The 23,196-nt window shown below is 44.9% G+C and overlaps 1 protein-coding gene across 4 annotated transcripts in view; it reads right to left on the bottom strand.

Moving 5' to 3' along the window:
* Positions 1-3,246: 3,246 nt before the first annotated feature.
* The window catches only part of CRLF1 (cytokine receptor like factor 1), a 136,616-nt gene continuing 116,666 nt past the window's right edge, over positions 3,247-23,196 (bottom strand). For 2 of the 4 annotated variants that reach the window (XM_085639394.1, XM_085639392.1), the window contains 2 exons: positions 18,674-18,852; positions 3,247-4,227 (listed from right to left, as the gene is read on the bottom strand). In XM_085639394.1, the coding sequence (XP_085495520.1) occupies positions 4,204-4,227; positions 18,674-18,852 (203 nt within the window). In that variant the 3' untranslated portion in view covers positions 3,247-4,203. Of the gene's footprint in view, positions 4,228-18,669; positions 18,853-23,196 lie in introns of all 4 variants that reach the window. The other 2 variants (XM_085639393.1, XM_085639395.1) reach the window with 1 other exon arrangement.

Below are 23,196 nucleotides of genomic sequence, written 5' to 3'. Positions count from 1 at the left end.
ATATGAAATATTGGAATATTTTGTGCAGATTGGCAGTTTCCCCGGAAGTTTAAGATAGGTTTAACCTGCAATAATATCGTGCACTATGCGTTATCAAAAATAAAATGATTCGAAGCAAAGGTGCAAACCAATTAATTGAGGTATTGCCCTGGAATTTACATTATTGACAAAATAGAGAATGCAAAAAGAATGGACTAGAATGGTTGAAGGTTTATGTTGAGGTCTTGAGGGGATGCACCAGCCACCATGGTCAACAAAGACATTCTCAAATTAGACTCTTCAGCTGGTTCATGGAAACTGTGGTTTTGCCCCAGTACATGATTGAATATTATCTCAATGGAAAGGAATCTAGAGAAAGACATAAAAGAACCAAGATACACATAGTCTACAAAGATACTTGAGAGCGGCTCTGTCATTATAAGGCCAACCAAATGGTGAGATACAATATGAAGAGTGTATAGTGTGCGTGGGAAAAGTATGTTGAGACAACTCCTAGCCTAATATATGCCTTAAGCTGTCTATTGCGCTATACGTCTACCAAAAATGTCATTTAGAGCCCGGGGACAGTCTGCTGTGGGGCTTGATGGCGGCACTATGAAGGAGGGATGCCCACCCTGATTAGAGATCTCTGTGCATCATGGGGGATCTCTGTGCTATGAAGAGAGTCACAGCTGTGGCGCATCACCTCAGAACGCGGCAGATTCACAGAGTGGGTTTAAATCACTACTCAGCAAACTTTTGGTTTAGAGAACACTGACTCCCAAAGCAGAATTTATTTTCTCTAAACGAAAAACAAATTGCTCTGATGTGCAGAGGGTTTTCTCTTGACCGATCCTGGCGAAGTAAATTCATGAGGGCCACCTCATAGGATGGAACAACTCTCACTCTGACATGGCAGCCCTTAGGCCAGGGCTTTAGGTGGGCCGGGTGTCACCGGTGCTGAGCACCGGAAGTTTTTTAAAGGGGGCCTCGGGTCTCTGTCGGGCTCTGTTTTGTGCCCTGGCACAGGCGGACTGCAGTGACAGCAGGCACATCGATGTGGCATGCTCACACTGCTCACTTCTCGCTAGTGGAGAAGTTATTGCATGACGTCATGCCAGGTGAGTGTTGTAGGGGAAGGGAAATCCTTTAGAGAGTCATTTTCTCTCTTGATTTCCCTTCTCTTTTTGAAAATGGGAGCTGCAACATTGTTGCGGTGTAACCATTTAAGTCGAAGCTTATTCAATATTATATACAAGTCATAGTTGCTGCTTATTTATCTTATGCAACTAACAACCTTTGGCAATGCCAATAGTCGTGACTTGTTGTAGGTATGATGTTACTTGTTGTATCATTTATTTCGATGCAATGACAGAAACAGCAACATACAAGTTGGGTGGCACCCTATGCTAAGCACAGATTTTTTTCGCTTACGTGTTTTTATGACACACCCTTATTTACATTGGCCACGCCCTTTAAGAGACCCCCCCAGTTTTCTCATCCCACTTAAAGCCCTGCCTTAGGCGGAAGGACTGCCAGGTTAGAGGTTCAAGTTAGCGAAGTAAGTGCATTTTCCAGCGGCTGTAAATAAAGCAAGAGAAGTACTTGTTTGGTGAGGCAGGAGGAGCACTGCTGAATTATGGTGGTAGTCCTGCTCCAACAAATTCTAAATGATGCACTAATTGTTCAAAGAGCTGTAAAATGGACAGGGTTGAACCTCTTCATTCTTCCCCTCTTCCTTCTTCTACGGCGCTCTCTCTTTTTCAGAGGTGCTTATAACGAAGGTCCGTCTGAGGATCAGGAAACCTGCACAATAGATCTGTAAAACCAGTATATTACTTTGTCGTCCAAGGAAAGGTATTTATAACCAACGTAGAGGACTTACACAAGGAGTGAACCTTAAATACCTATTTTACCACAATCACACCCTAGATATTGGCCGGGGCTACATCAGACCTTTTTCTTTTAGAAAACACATAAAGTTCCTCATTTCCTTTAAAACAGTCGCTTTTTTTCAATTTTGTTATATTGGTGTTGGACTTGATGCAAGTTTTGGCTTGTGTATTTATGGCGATCATCATGCAATGGCTTGCAGCCTGGTGTTCGATGCACCCTGTGTAAGTATTTGCAAGGAGCAGGGTAATGTGATCCACAACCAATTCATAAACGTGTGTGAAACATATGTATCGATGTGGTACACACAGAGTTATTTTGGGATGTGGGTGATGTTTTTGCGACAGGGGAGGAGATAAGGATGGATTTCCATCTTTTCTGTGATGAATATAGATTTGCGTACCATGTAATGGCACTTACAAAGGACGGTCAGATATGACATGCGGTTACTATTGCTGAGCCTTTTGGAATATCATTCTACAAAAGAGCGGCCAGACATCTGTACTAGCCACAGGCCACACCAATAGGTGAAGAAATAAAACGAGGAGGATCTTTAGGTCCACTTTACCGCTGTTGTGGGAATGCCAAGATGATCAGAATAAAAGCAGGCCTAGTCACAGAGACGGCCGACACAGCCCTACGCATAAAAGTGGTTGTTGACTCCTCAGGACATGAACTATGTGGAAAATGTCTCATGTTGGATATTCTATGGCAGAACAAGCAGTCTAATGTGAAAAGAAAGTGCTGGTCTAGGAAACTCAACAAGTGACACGAGTAATTGCAGAATTATGCAACAAAAATATATTAACACATTGATAGCCAAGGATGCCATCTCCCTAGCGAACTGCCAAAGCCCAGCTGTAATACAAGAGTTTAGTACATGCTCCATCATCATGATACATATTTCACCCCAATGGTGTTGAACAACAATACTTACTTTGCTCTGCAAGGGGTATTTACTGGATCAGGCATTGGAATTGATTCACCAGACTGTAGTTTTGTTAAGCATTCTTTACTGGTTGATGTGTTTTTCCAGTGTGTTCTAGTATACGAGTTACAGTGCATGCTTTCTACAAGCGCTCAACAAACTGCTTTTTGCGTGGAGAGTATCCTCAATCATTTCAAACATGCTGGCTCAGTACCTGATGTATAACTGAAATGGACTGAATATAGAAGGAAATCAAGCGATCATCTCTCCGCTTAGAAGGGACCCATCAGTTAGCGAGTGCAGTGGGAGAAGTTTGCCCTATTGCTTCCCACGCCGCTCCAGCTTTAGTCACGCATCGAGGACATTACTTTTAAGTGGTCCCCATTGATCACTTTTGAGAATCTGACATTATCTACGATAATGTTTAAAGACAAAGAATGACGGTGTATTCCATCCCAATGAAACCTGGGAATATGTTTTAATAAGCACATCATACATCATTTTGAAATATTTATCGCAGAAAAAGGCAATTGATGGAACAGGCACTGTTTGTGTCAGGGACATGCAATTGCATGACAAGAAAGTTGATCACAACTCGGAAACGCGTATAAAGGGTTTTCTTGTATAGTCCACTTCCTACTGGCAATCTGTGCATGTGCAACCACTAAAACACACCGAAGGGGCTGTCAACGTCAGGGAGTTACAGTGTGTAAGGCAGTGATTGGGAGTTGCACGTAGGAAGGCCCCCACCACCACCCAGTGTTCACATTTTCCCGGAGTATAAGATTCAGGCATTTAAAGCTTTGTTCTTCACTCAAAGAATGTGTGAGCTTCAGCAAGTTAGCCTCTTTGTGCCTTTTGTCTAATCAACCCAAAATTGGCAAAGATTCAAAGTTGTGTTTGTCCACGTGAAGTGCTTTATAAATAAGAGTCAATTTGAGTATGTTGGACTTAAAAAGGAATAGGCTTTTCACCAGTAACAGTTTGTTTGACTTTCCTCCTCCAGGCTCTCTGGGGAGCAGGGAGGTTTGCTTTCATTGGCTTTGAGATATTTTTGGTTTACTCTTTCTTGATTATCTTATAAACAGCAGAAATGCCATCAATCAAGGTCTGTGTTTTGTCCGAAATGATTGCGTCTCTAGGTATTTGACATCTCGTTACAGCAAAGCATCGAAACTAGAGAGAGCTGGAAAAGACCATGAGATGTTTTGCAAAACTTGAACGTGTGTGCTACTGATGGAAAGTCTTTCTCGTAAGATAGCTTTTAGCGTCCCAGGATATGCTCTCTTCGGCCTTGGTGCTCCCCTCTTGCTGATGAGTTGTGTAGCATCACAGGTAGAATCTTGGGCAAATCCCTTAATTCTCTCTTTGCTTCTCCTCTCTTCGATTGGCTGGAGATAGTGCTATAATTTATCGCCTGGTAGAACCTAAAAAAAAGCACAAAACATCCTCAAAGTACAAGATTTTGTGCGAAAACGAATTTCTTTATTTGCAACTAGTTTACTTCAATTGTAGTACCCTGCAAACAAAAATGCAAACCGTGTCACGAATGCCTAATCGCTGATGTTCAGAATTAATATAATAATGCTCCAGTTAGCTCTTCCTTTTGCTCCAACCCACACAACATCAGGAGAATCTTTTATACGTCGTAGCATGCACTGGGGATCATTCAAAGATTGGACTAGGGAGGGAATATTGGGGCTAGAGAGCTCCCTACCTTAGTTTAGATTTCTAGGTCACAAAATCAGGTTGAAAAAGGATTCGAATGTCTGTCCTTAAAAAATGACATAACCCACCACGAACAAATGTCAAAGGCACTTGCCTTTGCTGTGCTCCTTAATATGATGCTAATAAAAGAAGACCGCACCCTCATTAATGCTATCACTGGCATGGGAGAAAAAAAACCCTGCCTCTCTTCCCCATTTCCCTGACTAGTAAGAAGCAGAGAATGTATGCCACCTGTGCTCTTTACCCTTAGGACCCGTACTAATAAAAGTGGGAAGGAAAGCGGCCTATCTATGGGCCAGAGCCCAGTAATAGTTCATGACCCCAGTGCTTCATTTGTTTGAAAAAAAGCGCAAGGGCCTAAAGTTTTTCTTAGGCTGCCGCGGCAGGCACTGATGAACGCCACGGTTATTGAATACCAGTGCTGCCTACTCTGGGGTTCACCTCATGCCTCTGTCATCCACCTGCCTGCAATACTTCTCTCTTTATCTCACTCTGGCAGGTCCCTATTTCCTAGCTTTCTCTTCCTCCTCCTTTCTCCCCTTCCCACCTTTCTCCCTCTTGCTCTGGTCAAAGCCCGGTTCCCCACAAACGAGTGACAGTGCCCACCTCTTGCCAAGAATTGTGCAAATGAAACATGATGGTCCACAGCTCACCCAGGACTTTGATACCTGGCACTATGAATATATAGTGCTTGGGTTTGGGAAATTAAGGCGGTGATGAGGGCTTGACCTGTTGCATGGCCTCGTTTCCAGTAATGATCATTAATCAAGTTTATCAAAGCCTATCAGACTTCTTTAGTTTACTTGGAATGCCCGGGCAACAGCACAGTCTTGAAGATGCACAAGCATTGCACCATCCAAGTAGGCACGTCAGTGCTTCTTCCCATGCGGTGGTTATGTTACGTATCAGCGATTGCTCCTTTGGCGCGGTTCTGAGGTTTCCACCCACTGGTTGTGTGTGGTTGTTTGGCTGTTCATAGTTGGTAGAGATTTGTACAGCATCTAGTTTATCAATAGTGACTTCAGTGTGAACTGAGTTGGACACTATGAAAGATCTTGGCAGTGTGTTATATGCGGTGAAGGTCTTTACCCTTTTGGGTTGCGCCATGGTTGTCTGTAACCCAGCCTGTGCAGAATATTTCCTGGACACAATTGTTAACCCAGCAAATAGCTGTGACGTGGTTCACGGGAGGGCATTGCACGTTTTAAGCTACCTTTATCTAAATGAAACCATTAATTCTTTTTTTGATGTGTAGATGCATTGCATTCTCAAATAAAGTCAATAAACGGCAGGTTTCTAATTTTCAGCACTGCTGCCATTTCTTCGGCTACCTTTCCGACGCGCCTGGGCCATTTTATTAAAACACGTGTTTGTTAAAGTTTGTTTTCAGTCTTCTCCTCACATCTTTACGTTGCAGTAATTAAACTGTTGCATCCCTCCCCCCGCCTCCCCTCCTAAACCCCATGTTGTAAAATCAAACTCGGGTCTCGTCGGCTGAACCCTTAACTCCCCGTTGAATGTACTTAGTTGGCTCCGAAAGACTTCTGCGTTTCCTTCTCTGATTCGTGCGCCGTAAAACGGCTAATGAAACTCAAGCTGAGCTCTACCTGTCATCATGAAAATGACCTGAAAATTGCCTGCAGATTGCCTGATGTGGTCTGCAGTGAGAAGCGACACTCGGAAGACGGAGATCGCACCCTGCTCCGCTTTGGAGACTGACACAATGAGCACGTGTGACCTGGAAGTCATAAAAAGCAGCCCTTTCAACCCAAATCTCGTCAATGGAAGATTTATATGGCTAGGTGAAAACTTAAAAGCGAGCGCACTCTGTTTCTTATTACCCCCAAATTCCTAATTTTAAACGATAGTTGTAATGTCAGCTGTGATCTATAAATTATTGAAGGTTGCACCAAATAAAAGATCAAACAGCAGCGTAGACGTCATGGGACGTAATCTAAAATGTAAAGCTCCTTTGGCCTATTGCTGCCACTTACAGGAATTCATATAGACGATTGGCTGTATCCCAGCTGACATTTCAGAATTGTAGTGTCCCATGTGCATTCATTCTTCAATATTTTCATTTTCAAGGACAACAGTGGGACATGCAATACATCTTTTGTTTTATTTCAATGCCTACTTTCCCCGTGCTATCGTGTAGATGGACTTCTATATCCTGGGGGGATGGGGGGGGGTGTTACAAGAGTAAATAGGACTATAGAGTGACGCCTGTCGAGTAGACTATTTCACTGTAGGTGTCTTGATATCATAGCTTCTCTAATTTTCTGTAGAATCGGATGCAGCACGTTTCCAGCTGTGTGTTTTTTTCTCGTTAAGAAATATGTCAAGCCTCTGAAAACTGTATTTTGTTGTATTTATTTCGTAACGTCTTTATTATTCATGTGAGCGCTGGCCAATATTTCTCAAAATGTCTGAAAACAGTTCTAAATTTAAAGTGAAAAACATGACCTCAGGCATGTACTCGAGCTCTTTTTAGTACCATTACTAAGTAGGACAGTTATTTGAGCAGTGTGAGAGTGGTATTTCTGATACAGAGTTGAAATTAAGTGTGCAAATTCCTCTACTTAAGAGTGTAAACTCGTGCTTGGTATACACAACGGGAATGTACACCTGTAAAAAAATTTGCGCAGCTGTAGTTCACTATATCGAGGTCTGCCATAATGACATAAAAATATTACAGCCACTTATCGCATCCCACTACATGTTCATAATAAGTATATATTTGCTATTTTTAACTCCACATCTGCTTACCTTCATGATGTAGTGTTAGTTGATGCAATATTTCTGTCATATAATATACCCTCTGAGATTTAGTGAAGGCCCGCTACCACCTTCCTCACATGTAATATTACCCTGTCGAGGAGTGAGTACCTTTTCTTTTCATGGTGGGTTTTCTACAGTGGAGATTCCTTTGTATATGTTAGGGACTTATTACTGCAGATTACCTTACCTTAGAGTTATCCCCAGGTGTCAGACTGGATCCGGTCATTTTTTTGTGAGCAGTACCCCTGCACGCAGATAGGTGGCATCGTTAGGCTCCACGTGGCATCATCTGCACTGAAAGGGACATGCACGATGCTTATATAGGTGCCACTCCAGCATGCTGACGTCATTTCTTTTCTTTCCTTGCCAGTGAGTGGAGTTCTGAAAAGAGCTACCCTCAGTCATTTTTTGACTGACCTTTTTTTGAACTTTTTATCTAAGTTTTTTGACCTCCTTCTCCTGGCGTGGCAAGGATGTCCACTAAAAAAGCTGGCTTGCAGCCCTGTGGTACCTGTCACCGACTAATGTTGGTCATGGACCTGCATTTTATTTACTGCTGGCGATTTGATTGCAACCACCATGGTGAAGACCTACATCGACCACTGCGCCATGCACCCCAAGGCCTTGAGGGAGAAGTCCCTCAAGCTCCTGGACATGCAACACTGCGAAGTTCACAATTCCGATCCAGAGATTGATCCCGAGGTCGTCGATCTTCCTCAAAGTCATCCGGGCTTTTGGGTAAGTCACACAAAAAGAAAAGAGTAAGAAGTCAAAGATGTCTTCAACTTCACCACATCCGCCAAAGTCTTCTGACGAGTCGAGGGAGCGTAGTTATTCTAGGCCTGGCTCAGCGGTTGTGCCTGGGCCGGCTCCACACCTTCCTCACCTTTCAGGACCTGGAGCGACCCCACCCAACTTTGCCAATTTTATGAGGCCATGCCCCTCATATTTGGGTGCCCAATTCTGCTAGTGCTTGTAACACGACCCCGCCCCCCCAACAGATCTGCCCCTGGCGCCAGACGGGCCCCTTGGATCCACAGATGAATCCGAACCAGCATTGTCGTGCCACCTCGATCATCTCCGATAGCGGCGCCGGTGACAACCCACACAGTCCGACGCCGACTGGAGCCTTGCCTTACAGATCGAAGCCCGAGCCCTATTCCTATGGGCTAGGACTTGGGGAGGATTGGAAGGGGCCACTGGACCCTGAGGAATACCAGCCCCTAGACCCCAAAATGGACTGGTGTGAGGATTTGGCGCATGCCAGTGGACTGGACACCTCTGCAGATACTGACATGATCTCTCATTCTACCATGTCTACGGAGGAGGGAGCTTCTTTTGCTATGGTGAAGAGAAGGGCGGCCGAGGTCCTGGACCGTAGCCGGATTGTCCGTAGCGGGCATTGGGCATTTTCCCGGTGGGCCAGTAGAGTGGGGGCCGGTTTTGGACCAGTGGGGCCTGTTTTTGTTACTGGGGGCTGGTTTTGAATCGGCCCCATGCAACAAAAGTGCAGCAGCAGTGTTTTCTACCACCACCAACCCCTACCCCTCACCCCCAGGGGCAGGTCCAACATAATTGCAGTGGCAGTCAAGACTAACGTCTTGACAGATGTTCTTTAGCCGGGAGGGACCCCCTCAGAACCACTTCTCTCTTTTATTGAAATCTTGTTTGGGACCTGGTCCAAGCCCTGCATAAGGACTCCTGTGACCAGGACAATTGCCCGCCGCTATTGCCCCGTCCCAGGAGACCCCATTTTCCTCATGCAACACCCTACCCCTGAGAGCTTGGTGGTCTAAGCCTCCACCTCCCATGTAAACCCTGGTGCATTCCCTACCACCTCACTGGATAGGGAATCCAAAAGGCTGGACACCTTAGGCAAGAAAATGTTTTCTTCCTCTAGCCTTGCAGTGCGGCCATGAACGCCACGTGCCTCTTGGGCCGTTACTTCCATAAACTATGGTTTTTGGTTGTGTAGGTGCTACTTGGTCCTAGAGGATGCCCGGGCCATATTCTCCCAAGCTATGGCAGATGGTAGAGAAGCAGCTAAGTTCACAATCAGATGTGGGCTGGATACAGCCGACTTTCTGGGCAGAGCAGTTTCTTGGTCAGAAGCCTTGTGGCGCCACTCCTGGCTGATAACTGGCTTTTTAGGTTTCAGTTTGACGTGCTCCCCTTCGGCCTTACCAGCACCCCTCGGGTGTTCATTAAGGAGATGTTGGTTGCAGCTCACCTGCGGAGAAAAGGTGTGCCAGTCTCCCCCTATCTTGGCGACTGGCTGTTGAAGGCCGGCTCTTCTAAGGCAGTCCTCTACCACCTCCAGCCTGCAGCGGACCTCCTACACTCGCTGAGGTTCACTATCAACTTACTAAACTCACACTTGACTACCTATCATTGGAGCTGTTCTGGACACAGTGCAGTTCCGGGCTTATCCTCCCGATCGGTGAGTCCATGAGATTCAGGTTATGATTCTGATGTTTCAGCCTCTGTTCTGGGTTTTGGTGAGACTGACTCGGAGGCTGCTGGGCCTCTTGTCCTCTTCCATCGTGCTGGTGACAAATGCCCGCTGGCATATGCGAGCTCTGCAGTGGGACCTGAAGTTCCAGTGGGCGTAGCATCAGGAAAATCTCTCAAACGTGGTCCAGATCTTGAAAAGAACTGCAAAAGATCTGCAGTGGTGGTTAACAAACCGCGATTGGGTCAGCGGCAGATCCCTCTCCCTTCCCCAACAGGTCTGACAGTGGTGGCAGATGGGCCACTCCTGGAGTGGGGCGGCCATCTGGGAGAAGTGGAGATCAGAACCTACTGGAGCTACAGGCGATCCAACTGGCATTAAAAAGCCTTTCTACCCTCCATCAAGTGAAGACTAGCTTAGGTGTTCCCGGACACCACCACCACCATGTGGTATTGCAACAAACAAGGCAGGATGGGGTCCTGGACCCTATGTCAAAAGGCACTGCGCCTCTGGACATGGCTGGAACGTCAGGGCATATCCCTGGTGGTTCAACACCTGGCAGGCACTCTGAAAACCAGGATAGACGAACTCAGCTGAAGATGCCTAGCGGATCACGAATGGCGTCTTCATCCGGAGATGGTGCAAGGGGCTCTTTTGGCAGAACAGTGGGGAGATATTTGGTTCGATCTGTTAGCCACCTCAGAGAATGTGCAATGTCAGCACTTCTGCGCACTGGAGTTTCAAAGGTGGTTCTCACTTTGAGACGCTTTTCATTTTGAGTGGAGCTCAGGCCTCTTACACGCCTTTCCGCACATACCAGACCTGCCCAGAGTTCTCAAGAAGATCAGGAACAATCTGGCCCAAATCATCCTTGTGGCTCCAGACTGGGTTCGAAGAGTTTGGTATCCCAAGCTGTTGGGCATGGCTATCAGTCCTCCGATCAGGCTGCCTCTATGGGAAGATCTGAGGTCGCAGCAGGGGAGGGTCTTGCACCTGAACCAGTCAACGCTCTGTCTTCATGTGTGGAGATTGAGTGGTGACAGTTGACAGCTTTCAACATTCCACTTGCAGTCTGTAATGTCTTCTTTGCAGCCAGGCATTCTCCACCAATACGGCATACACCTTCTGTTGGGGCAAGTATGTAGGAAGGTGGAATCTGACTGTATGGTTACCCCCACTTTTTTCCTGGTGTTTTGCTGGTTTTCGACTAGTCTGACTGGGATCCTGCTAATCAGGACCCCAGTTTATCTGCTTTCTCCTTACATTGATTGCATGTACTTTAGGTACACTCCAGATTGGATTCTGGGCTACTCTTATCAGTCCCTAGTATATGGTATACTATGTACCCAGGTCATAGATACCCCAGAGGCCTCCCAGGGGCTGCAGCATGTATTATGCCACCCCTGAGAGACCACTCAAACTGACACCACAGGTCTGCTTCTGCAACCTGTGTAGGGTGGTGCATGCATCCCTTACTTAGATATACGTTCCCTATATCTATTCTATATCACTGCACATATAAACCTATCAGTCACCCCTATGGCAGGCCTTATCAATCCTGAAGGCAGGGTGCTGGGTTGTATGTGAGAGGGTGCACCTGCATGAGCAGAGCCCCTCTGCAGCCTTCGGAACCTATTTTCCGGGGTTGTTTTGGAATCATACTTCCCCGCGAGTAACTGGTGGGGGAGGTATGAGTCCACCCTTCTAGAGGGACATATGTGACACACCGGGCTACCCGGTACCAGCTTTCTCTGCCTGGGCATCACAAAATGGATGCTGCCAGCCACAGACACGAGTCTGCCCTCCTGCTGCTGAGCCAAGCTCGAGCAGGGGAAGGCCTGACAATAGGTTTCCTGTCACAGGGAGGTGTGACCACCTCCCAGGCAGGCTTTAGTGTATTGGGGCTGGGTGGGTGCACTCTGAGAGTGCTTTGAAGTCTGCAATATGGGCACATTTGGTGTCCCTGTGCATAGTCGAGCTCAAACTGGTTCCAGGAGCCATTTGCTCCTGCTCTGGCGCGAAACTGGACAAAGGACATGGGTGTAGCCACCCTTCTGTCCTGACCCTCCCCTAGGTGAGTCCCCAGAGTTTGTCCCACCCCTTCCTTGGGAATAAAGTAGGAATCCCTGACTACAGGACTTTAGATTTTACCTGGACTAAACTCTGCTACAGTAACCAAGTACTTTGACGATCTGCACGACGCTGGATGACTGAAGAATCTCCCTTGGAGTAAAGGAGTTACTCCCCTGCAAGGCAGGCACCTAAACGCATCTGACCATTTTGCATCTCCCGAGCTCCTGAGGACTCTGAAGATTTCTGCAACACAGGAGGTGGGTTCTCGAGGTCTCTGAGGTCGATCTGCTCTCTCAGCAATTCTGAGACCAGTATCCCTTGTGGGGACTGTGCAACCTGAACCCCTCTGCATCGTGTACTCTTGCAGCAGCATATGCTTTTCGGTGATCCCTGAGGCTGTGATTTGGGCTACTTGTAGTCCTGACCCCGAGCAGTATTTCCACCGAAGATTTCTGGCCTACACTCCACGAGTGTTCTGTGTCCTGGTATTTCATGAATCAGCTCGAGGTCCCTTTGCGATCCCTGGTCCGTTGGCCTGTGGGTCCCTAAGAAGGTAACTTTGACTTTCCATGGGCTTTTCTGGTTTCCCCAGACGTGCCCTGACTCTCCATAGCTTGGAGAGTCCCCAGAACCTTGCTGGTCCTCACCGAAGCTTTTTTCCTCTGCCCGCGTGGGTTGCAGTTGCCAAGGCTTGTTGGTGTTCTATCCGGACCCTGACCCCCAGCACTCGACATCCTTCGTGGGACAGTTCACCTCCGGACTTTGGTCATCGGTATCCCCTGGTCCCCGTGGCTGCAGAGTCAAGCTTCTCCTCTTCTCACCTGAAACACCCGACATTGGTGGGCATTCGTCTATCGTGCCCCTGGTCACTGTGAAGTGACCCAGACTCTGTCCCCTCTGCTTTCAGGTTCTTTTCACCTCGGATCCAGGCTTGGATCCCACCGGACACTTTTCATCTTCCCAGCAACAGCACTTTTCCGCATCATGCCATTGAAAACGACGAAGGTTCCCGACATCAATTGACCCCCATGCACCCGGCTCCTCTGGGATAGGTAACACGGGTATCTCGGTACTCTCAAGGGTGCTGGCCTTAGAACCTTCTATGTTTGACAGGGTTTGCTTAAAGTCCTCTCCGAAGTGTCCTTAATCTTTAAAATTCCAACCGCGACTTTCTCATAGGATTGTACGGAGGTCGCGCCTGTGTTCACACACTGCACCCGTCCTCCGTGGGTCCCCTGTGTCACTACTTTGGGTGGTTCCTTGGGGTCCCAGCGATTCTACATGCTCTAGGCACTGTGTCTAATCAAGTCGTGGTTGTTATACCGCTTTCTTAGGATATGGTTTGGTCTCCCCCTGGAGCCCGCTGTGTATTGTGCTATTTACTGTCGTTCTAGTGATATAATATTGTGTTTTTTGTGCTCTAATCTCATAAAGTGGTTAGTAGAGAGTGTTTAGTAATAAATACATATATTATATATATCCATTGTGTGGTTCTCCTTACATTTGGTGATTCAGGAGGTTCTGATCTGGTAAAACAAGCTGCTTTGCATTCCTTCGAGACTTAGCCTGAAGGCTGCTCTCCATAGCTACCACTAGGATATCTTTCAATAAAGGTTGTGTTTAACCTAATCATCAATAATGGTTATTTGGACTGGTACAAGGTGCCCACTTTAATTAGTGGTCAAGAAAGCAAAAGACACACAATTGATTGACGGAATGCAGAACAAATCAAAACATTCACCCCCAGTCAAGAGATCTGGGCTAAATCCATCATTCTTTTGCTCACCATGCCACCCCAGTTTAGACCTTGCCATATGCAAATCAGTCTTGACCCTGTGCCTCATGGGAACAGTCCAGCCCGAACTGCCAAGCCAGGTCCACACTGGACCGGAAACAAGCATCCTAGGACCGGTTTCGGGGTTTCACCCCTCTTCAGCCAGGATAGCTTGATTCCAGTAGCACAGTGAGCCCAGGACCCACGTCTGGGCATACCTGGCGCACTTGGGGCAAGAAAGCAAAAGACACACAATTGATGGACGGAATGCAGAACAAATCAAAACAGTCACCCCCCTAGTCAAGAGATCTGGGTTAAATCCATCATTCTTTTGCTCACCATGCCACCCCAGTTTAGACCTGGCCATATGCAAATCAGTCTTGACCCTGTGCCTCATGGGAACAGTCCAGCCCAAACTGCCAAGCCAGGTCCTCCCTGGACCGGAAACAAGCATCCTAGGACCGGTTTCGGGGTTTCACCCCTCTTCAGCTAGGATAGCTTGATTCCAGTGGCACAGTGAGTCCCGGACCCTCGTCTGGGCATACCTGGCGTACTTAGGGCAAGAAAACAAAAGACACACAATTGATGGATGGAATGCAGAACAAATCAAAACATTCACCCCCAGTCAAGAGATCTGGGTTAAATCCATCATTATTTTGCTCACCATGCCACCCCTGTTTACACCATGCCACCCCACTTTAATTAGTGGTCAGCATATACCAGGCCAACTTCTCACAAAGCGTGTTGCATGGTGTGTAGAAAAACAGGTTGATCCCCTTTCTCAGTTACTTCTCTTTATTCTCTTGCCCAGCAGGGCTCTATGTTGGGCACCTTAAAGGGCAAGCTTTCTGCCATCTCAGCCTTTCTGCATTTGCCTGACCAGCCATCCCTGTTCAAATCCCTTATTGTGAATAGGTTTTTGAAAGGTCTCCAACAGGTTTCCACCTTCACCCTTTATCATGCCTCAGTGGGACCTCAGTCTTGTGCTAACATTTCTGATGTGTGCTCCCTTTGCCCGCTACATAACTGTCCTCTCAGGATCCTTACCATCAAGCTAGCCTTCCTATTGGCAATAACATGTGCCAAGAGGGTCAGTGACCTTCATGCTTCGTCATCCAAGTCTACATACCCAACCATCTTTCCAGACAAGCCGGTTCTTCGCATTAGAAATTCCTTTCTGCTGAAAGTTGTCACTCCCTTTCACGCAGGTCAGCCCATCACCCTGCCTACCTTTTATGGTCCTCCACATCCCTCTAACGAACAGAAGCAACTTCATTGACTGGACCCAAAAAGAGCTTTGTCATTCTACCATGACTGCACAAAAGATTTACGGGTGGATGACCAACTCTTCATGGGGTATGCCGGAGCCACTACTGTCTGCACAGTCAGGTCTGTTTGGATGGCACATTGCCTGTTTGATCCTGCAGGAGTTTCTAGTGTGACTTTGCCCCGCAGACCCACCTCCGGGGAGGTATTGCTTGGGTATCTATTCTAGGGCTAGGAATCCGCGGCTAGAAGTCTCTATCTGATGAACAATTACTTCCTTTCGGTAATGCTTTATCTGGTAGACACTCTACCTAGCTGCAGATTCCTTACCGACCGACCCACCCATCCTTCCTGTTTTGTAAACAGATTTCTAGGGTCAAGGCTGTTCCCCTTCAGAGCGCTAGTCTTCCATATCAGTGGTAAGTGTTTATCATGGGTCCATCCTACTGGCGTGGAAAGTCACAAAAAGAAACTGATGTCAGCATGCTGGGGTGGCTGAATGACGCCAAGTACTGCTCACAGTGGTGCTGCTCACAAAAATAATTTGGGATCCAATCTAACGCCTTGGCACAATTCTACGGTAATGAATCTGTGGCTAGATAGCCTCTACCAGATAAAGAGTTACCAAAGGTAAGTAACTTGTTCAATAAGTTGAATAACCACAAACTTGCAAGTTGGTGGGTTTTTACAAACTTTTGGCAAGCAGGTTTGCACTGCACATAGATGTACTCATTGTGAAAGGCAGGAGTACATTTCTATAAGGGATGGAAACTGGAAGAGAGCACATAGAAATTTGGTGAGGATGTGCCAATTTCAAATAAAAAGTACGTTTGTGGTGATTTTATGAAGCTTGATTGCAGAAGGAGGGGGCGGGGTGTAAATGAAATTCGAAAGAGAAGTGTCTTGAATGAAGAATGAGTAAAATTACTCCATGTGGGAAAAGTAGCCAAATGTTTAGTCTTGTTTGTTACAGCCCAGCTGACCTTTCGGAGGTATCCAACTTTGGAGCATGCTACCTATTTCCGTGAAGGCCAGTCCTTCCAAAAAGCAAAATCTGGAGGTCACTCGTGACTACAATTTCCTCTATCTCTTAGCCAAAACTACACAGCCACTTGCCACTTTCACCAGTGGTCCTTAGAGACTGCCTGCATGGGAAGTGACAGAGAGACTAACAAATTCAGTGGACAGGAAATGAGCAACTGCTTCTGGCAGCTCAGACACCTGTAGGCAAGATCACATCTGGTTTCTTCGGTTTTATGAGGGAAAATGCTTGGGAAGCCAGAAAGGGGGAATGGAAAACTGAAGGATCTTGGGAGAAATCTGATCGCACAATGGGGCATGCACAGAAGGAGAAATGGGGGAAGAAGTGTGTATTTGCAATTAGAGTATATCATTAAAATATCATTGTGGATTAATAATCCCAGTGGATTGGCGAAATAAATCACCTTGAGGGAATGGAAGTGTGCATTTGACATTTGTATTGGCTGTTTGAAGAGTTGCGCTCCACTATTGCCGTGGAAACGTCAGCTAAACGTTTTATTTTTAGTGCCATTTTTTGCTGAATCTTTCCTGTTCCTAAATTATTTCAACAAAATGTAGGTGGCTGTTATTTTGTGTTCTCTTGTTTGTTTCTTTTTAACCGATTTAATGGATTGTTATTTTGTTATACACTGTTCTGTTTTAAAATCCAGTAAAATATAAGTGAAAATGTACAATGAAAAAATGAAATTTCACCATCTACTACTTTAGTAATGGCGCGCGTCGAATGATTTTGTTTTCGCTTTCTTACATGATTGGACCATGCCATTTATATATCGACTTTAAGGATGTGAAATTTCGAATGGAAGACGCAGGAATGTGCTTGTTCACTCCTGTAAAGCCACAGGTGGTGCTGGAGGAGACTGCACGTGGTAGCAATTAGGAGAAAGCGTCTCCTAGAATAGTTTTTATTAGAACTTATTTTTCTGTTCCCTTCTGCTGCCTCAACGGGAGTCCCGACTGCCAGTGGCCGGAGGACAGCGGGGAGGTTTCAAATAAGCGGCCGCAGGAGCGGTGGTAAACAGTCCATATGCTGTGCAGGGCCCGCACAGCCGTACATCCGAAGTTCTATGAGCCCTCGGCCCTAAACACGAGTCTGGAGTTCAAGGGAAGCACAGGAAGGCGATAAAACGTGTGCTGGGAGGAAGGAATGGCAACAGTTGGTCACACTCACAAAGCCCGCCCTGCACGAAATATCAAAATGATGTCCAGAGCTGCAAATGTCCTTTCAATTTCCAAGGTGAACATTGTGGAGAGGGTCGTCCCCGTGGAGCGCGGCATTGATGTGGGTGCTGGGAGGCAAGGGGTGTAACACGGCACCTCGCGAGGTCTGCATTCACTGGCCCCGGCTTTCCTATTCTCCACATCTGGTGGCCACGAGTCTCTGACGGCCATCCTCATGAATATTGATGAATTTCTGAGAATCCTTGTGGCCACTCTTTGGCCGCGCTAGGTTCATACGTAGACCATACGAAGAATTGTGCGCTCACATTGTAGGTGCTGCATCGTGAGTGTCGCAAAGTGATCCAGCCGGTGATGTATTTGGCCAGCACAACTTTAAAGTCGTTGAGCTGCCAAGTGAATGGACCGACTGAGCACTAATTGTGCATGTCCAACATTTTACAGTATCTTCTATGCTCGTGTAAAATGAAACAGAACACACAAACTATGGGTACGCACCAGAGCCAAAAAAGTGAAGCCAAATGGTGTTTGTTGTCTTTCTGCTGTGTTAGTATAGGCGGAAATGAGCCAGATAGCTTTCTCCCTTTAATAATGTTAAAGCAGAGATTAAGTGGGAGCCGAAATCAATGTATTTGTTATTACACAAGCAAAAGCATCATCTTCGTTTTGTTAATAAGGGTTCACAGACCCAGTTTGTTGTGTCAAAAATCTAGACACATTAAACTGTTTTTAAGGAACTGATGAGACGTGCTTTTTGCAATGGTTTCACAGTCATGATATTGGCTAGACAACACCAGGCGCACTGCAGGGTTTTTTTTTATCTCTCGTCTTCTATCAGACTAAGCCTGATAAAAAAAATCATAAATTCCCATGGGTTCCTTTCTATGTTTGGAGCTGATCTCTAGTTTTTTTTTTTTGCAATTTACAAAGGAGTCCCTGAGTATCCCTGGAAGATGGCGCAGTCGCAGGTGCCTAGGGAAACTACTGAATTCCTATTGTCTATTCTGTTTATGACTATACAAGGGGGACTATGCATAGTGCGTGCTTTCACTTGTATAAATGTACATAGTGGGTATTTTCTCGTGTAAACGCACTTCTGTAGTACAGTTGTACTGTACATTTTTTCTAAATGATTATTGTTAATGATTTTGGCTCTATATTTTTGTCTTTGGTATTTCCTACTTCATTATAGTGGGCATAATACATTTTTCTCCAAAAAAAGGAAGGTCTTATGTTAAGAAACTGTATAGTGTTGTCTATAGCCATACAACAATAGTTATCACTGTGTCCTATTAATTTGCTATCTGACTCAATTCAAGTAAACCCAAAAGGTATGGTATTATCTGCATCTAAACTCTTTTGTAAAGCTCTGTGCATAGAGATCGAAATGGCCCAACGTTATTGGCAACAAAAAAGTAATTTTCATGTTGCACAACTCATTAAACCAACAGTACAGGAGTGCTTTCATTACGAAGTAATTCAAAGCTTAAATATTGGAGAAGTTAAATCTAACTTTACTTATTTTTTGGATAAATTAATTTTAAGAAGTAAGAAAGAATTAAAAGAGTGCCTTACCTACCTGGTTCCGTGTTTTGTGGGATTTCTGCAGCCACACCCTCCACTGGTCGTACAGCTTGATACTGAGGTTGGAGCAGCCGTAGGCGTGCTTCTTCACCCAACCGAAGAACTGCTTGAGTTCCCGCCGTAGCGTAGAGTTCTGTTCATTGCCCTTGGGGTCGCACACTCCTGTGATCCTTTCTGAAACCAGCCAAAAGCCCATTCGTTTTTATTGAGTAGACGTTTTTCATATGCAACAACAAAATGCTAAATAAGCATCTCTGTATGTGTCATTACCTAAAACGCTATGTATTGGGAGAAATATTCAACATCCACAAATTAAAATATTAAAAACAATAAACAATTATTTTTAACATATGTATAAAGTAGTCCCTTGTCCAGGAAATAGGTTACATAGTACTGTAAATAAGACTGTGCTATAAAAAGGTTGTGAACATATATCAGGATTAAAGGAAAAGTAATAACACAATAACAAGGAATACAGATTTGATTTGAAAGACAAACGAAGCATTAACGTTAGTATATACTGCAGTCAAAAGGTAGACGTAGTTAAGTTGTTTTCAGGCTATAGCAAAAGGGTAGTAACCACATTTTCAACAATTGAATGCACCAGCTAGGAGATTTTATCACAGGTGAATTTTAAACTGTGAAGTGAGAGAATTATCGCTCTACATTTAACTACTGGCGTCACAGAGATGAGTAAATTTCCTGCTAGACAGGTAGGTTGATTAGGGACGTTACTTTATGGGGATGCATCATAATTTAAAATAAATCTGTAGGTTAATTGGCAAACCGTCAAATTTGGCCTGATGTTCTTGTATTGCTGAGTACCAATAATATATCTTCAAGAAAAATAGAGGAGGACCTAAAACAATGGTGTTGCACCAGTCACGCCTCGAGAGAACTAAAGCTTGAACACTGTGGTCAGCTGTCCTGCAAACGGAGGCAGACTATAAGTATTTAATCTTTCAGAAAAAATAATTCAGAATACGCAAAGGATCTAGTGTAAATGGCAATCTGAGGTTTAAATTTAAGAGAAACACCAAAAACAATCAAAGGACTTGCATGAATAAAAGTAAGTCAAAGTAATACCCAGGTGCTAAATTGTAGAGCAGAATGTGAAATTCAGCGTCACACACAGAAAGGTTCATATGGCCGCCCCGACTTCCTGGAGACTGCACTAGCTTCTGAGAGAAAAATGAGGTTTTTAACCCTAGTGCACAAAGCTCTTTTTGGGACCTTACCTGCATACCATAGTAAAAGATTCATTAGCTATAGCCCCATTAGAATACTTCACTCTGGGGAGATACATGTGCCTTGAGGTCCCAGCTCGCAGGGTTATAGTGTTCCAGAGGCTATGCTAACTGAGCAATGTACCTTCTCTCTGGTAGGAAGTTAGTTGGAACCGTAATGTTCTCTTAAGTTCGCTCTGCTTAGACTCTTTGAAGCACTCGTATATCCCTCTTGGGTTTCAAGCTCTGGATATAAATATGAAGATGCTGATGCTGACCTTCAGACACTCAGTTTTGATTTTGTTGCATTGTTTACAAAAGGTATTGTGTATATTTAATGACTTGTGCAGTCACTTTGTGAGCTGCACTTGTTAGCTTTTAATGACATTATTGGACCATTCCGGCTCTCTTATACCAGTGCAATCTATAAAACTAACAGTAGTTCTGCAGTCTGAGCCGAGCCTATAAAGTCTACGTAACCTGAGCATTAATTCATTCTGTCTACTTTCTGAGATTGTAAGACTGCATAACTTCATATTCTCATCCTGACTGTTAATAGTATATTTTCCGTCTTGTACAAGGGTGTGGATGGTGGACGTGAAGGAAGACAAATTATACCAAAGGATGGAGGGCATATGAAATTGCATACCGTGGTTATCGGATTACCCTGTAAAACCTATCACAACTTTAACATTTTCTTTGAAAACTCTGCCCTGTGCACCTGTATATTGTTGAGCATTTTGCCATATCATGTACTGGACAGTGAATGGAAAGGCGATGAAGACCGCGGGGCCCCACGTGGGAGCAACCTACTACCCAGAGTAGAGCACTGGAGGTGCCCAAGGAGAGGGCTATATCAGTTACTGAACCCCCATCCTCTTGTAGGGGCCCTCAGCCATCTTCCACAATCAGTTTCCTGCAGTACTGAAAAGACTTAACCAGGCCGTTGGAGTCAAGAGGAAGGCTTACTGGAAACCCTAAATCAGCCTACAAAGTATACGCAGGAATGGTGTACCATTTTTTTAATGCACCCGATACAATAGAATTTTGCCTCCTGGAGTGCCCTCTCTGCATACAAAAAATATATTTTTTATGACCTTGTGCAGTCAGTTTGCACCACCACCGGGTGGCACCTTCAGGGTTGCTGCAACTTGAGTTTGATTTATGGATGCACGGCCCTGAGTGTACATCCAGCAGGAGGAGCACTGCTGTTGTAGCATGCTCTCTGGTGGGGCTCTTGCTTTAGTGTGTCTTTTGTTTGCTTTGTGTAACACAGCCCTACAAACTCTGGTGAGTGATCTGTTGTGAAAAATACTGTATTACACTGGAAATATGCAAAAAAACACAAGACCCTAAACAAGTGGAATAGAGTTCTATGGAAAAGAGGACGTTATGTCACTCGGGTTTGTAGAGGGCTAACTACCATTGCTGTGGCATCCTAGAGGATTATCGATCTGCACGCGCTTTTAGTACGGATTTGGGAAGGCCATCAATCAATCTGGAGGAGCCATCGTTTGACATGTCTGTTGTTTGTTGGTGTTTGGATGTAAGTGGTTAGTGCAGAGTTGGTTGAGTGTTACATTTCAAAATGGTTTGGGCGTATTGGTGTGAAACTAAGATGAGTTTGGTGTATTAGTGTGAAATTAAGATGAGTTTTATTTAGGAAGATCTTAGTGGTGTTGTTTGTGTATATGATTCTATTTTTATCTTGATTGGTGGAATCAAATAGCCATTTCTCAGCCAATGTGTAGTGCTTTTTTTTCACCAGAGTTTTATATAGTGCGAACTTGACCAGAGGATATCAGGCATCAGAGCCCTTTTACATGAGCACCAGTTGAGTTACAGATGGACTCATTCATTTTTGTTAAGCGCGGGGAGATTGAGTGATTTGCCCAGAATCGCAGGATGTTGAGCGTCATTAGTGATTGCCCAGAATCGCAGGATGTTGAGCGTCATTGCCGAGACTCGAACCCTGCTCCCCAGCTTCGAGGTCGACCGCTCTAGCTGCAAGGCTACATCCTCTACATGCTTTCTTATACTGTATCCATTAAAACCCAGGTTGTGGCTTTATGATTCGAGCTGAGACTATGTCATGCTAGTTACTTGACGTAGCTGTGTGTTTCATGGGTGTATTTATGTTGGTGTTGTGCATGGCAGTGCCATTGATTTGTCAATACATTTGTATGTCTCTAAAGTCCAACCAAAAATATTATTTTTTGTTAGGAATTTAGAGCAAGATGGCTGGTCGAGAGAAAGTGGAATTAGGAGGAAAGATTTTTGCTCTTGGCTAATCCATACACGACCCCTTACAGCAGGGGTTAAATGTGAGCTGGTTGTGAACAGGATAGGAAAACATTTATAGAGTGCACCAAAACCCGTAGGTGCCAAAGCGCTGTAGCAAGACGGATGAATGAGCAAGAGCAGCACAGCCAAGAATCAAGGATCCTGAGATAAAAAGAACCAGGTTTTAAGGACTTATGGGCATGGACTAATGATTGAGAGAAGCGTGTGGAGAATGGAAATATGGAAGGCTTGTATCGTTTTATCAATCAATAATATAAAACGCCAATGCTGAACAAAAATAGTTTAAAGTTTTGAACATTTTGGAACCAGATTTCAAAATAACTCAATCATTCCCCCCCCCAACAAATCCCATGTTAACAGTGGCAGCGGAGAAACATGAAGGATAAACGAGTAAACAGGATGTGCCAAGGCTAAACTACTTAAAATTGTATTCCTAAGGCAAATCCGTAGCCTGCCAGGACTTCATAAAAATAGTAAGTTACATAGTAAAGTAAGGATACATTTATTGACTTTGAAATGTATCGTGCGAGCATGGCAGCGTGCATAAGGAACGCAATATGTTGGCTGCACGATGAGGAAATTAAGATTGGACTAGCGAGCATGTGTGCGCAATTATTATAAGACATGCACAACTGGCTGTTGCAAGACATTTTGGAAATTGTCAGCAAAGCAACCATAGGAAATTTTATGGGGTTGACTGGGTCAAAACAGGTCCCAGAGGTTGTGATAAATTGAGAACACTCCCCACAGCAGAAAACTAAGTGGATCATTAACCCTAATTGCCTTAAGCCACATGGAATTAATGAAGAAAATGATTTTTTCTCCTTTTAAAAAAATATTCATTCATAGATTATAATGAGGTTTTATTTTCCATTGTACAACTGTATATGTTTTTAATGCTGATCTATATAATACAATAACGATGGTTAAAGGAGCGATATAGTGTTTAAGGCACAAGGCCAACAGTCAGACATTCAAGTACTGACCC

This window comes from Triturus cristatus, chromosome 12 (assembly GCF_964204655.1).
Source record: "Triturus cristatus chromosome 12, aTriCri1.1, whole genome shotgun sequence".
NCBI lineage: Eukaryota > Metazoa > Chordata > Amphibia > Caudata > Salamandridae > Triturus > Triturus cristatus.
Note: the sequence above shows the minus strand (reverse complement) of the source record. Positions and strands in the feature narration are given on the sequence as shown.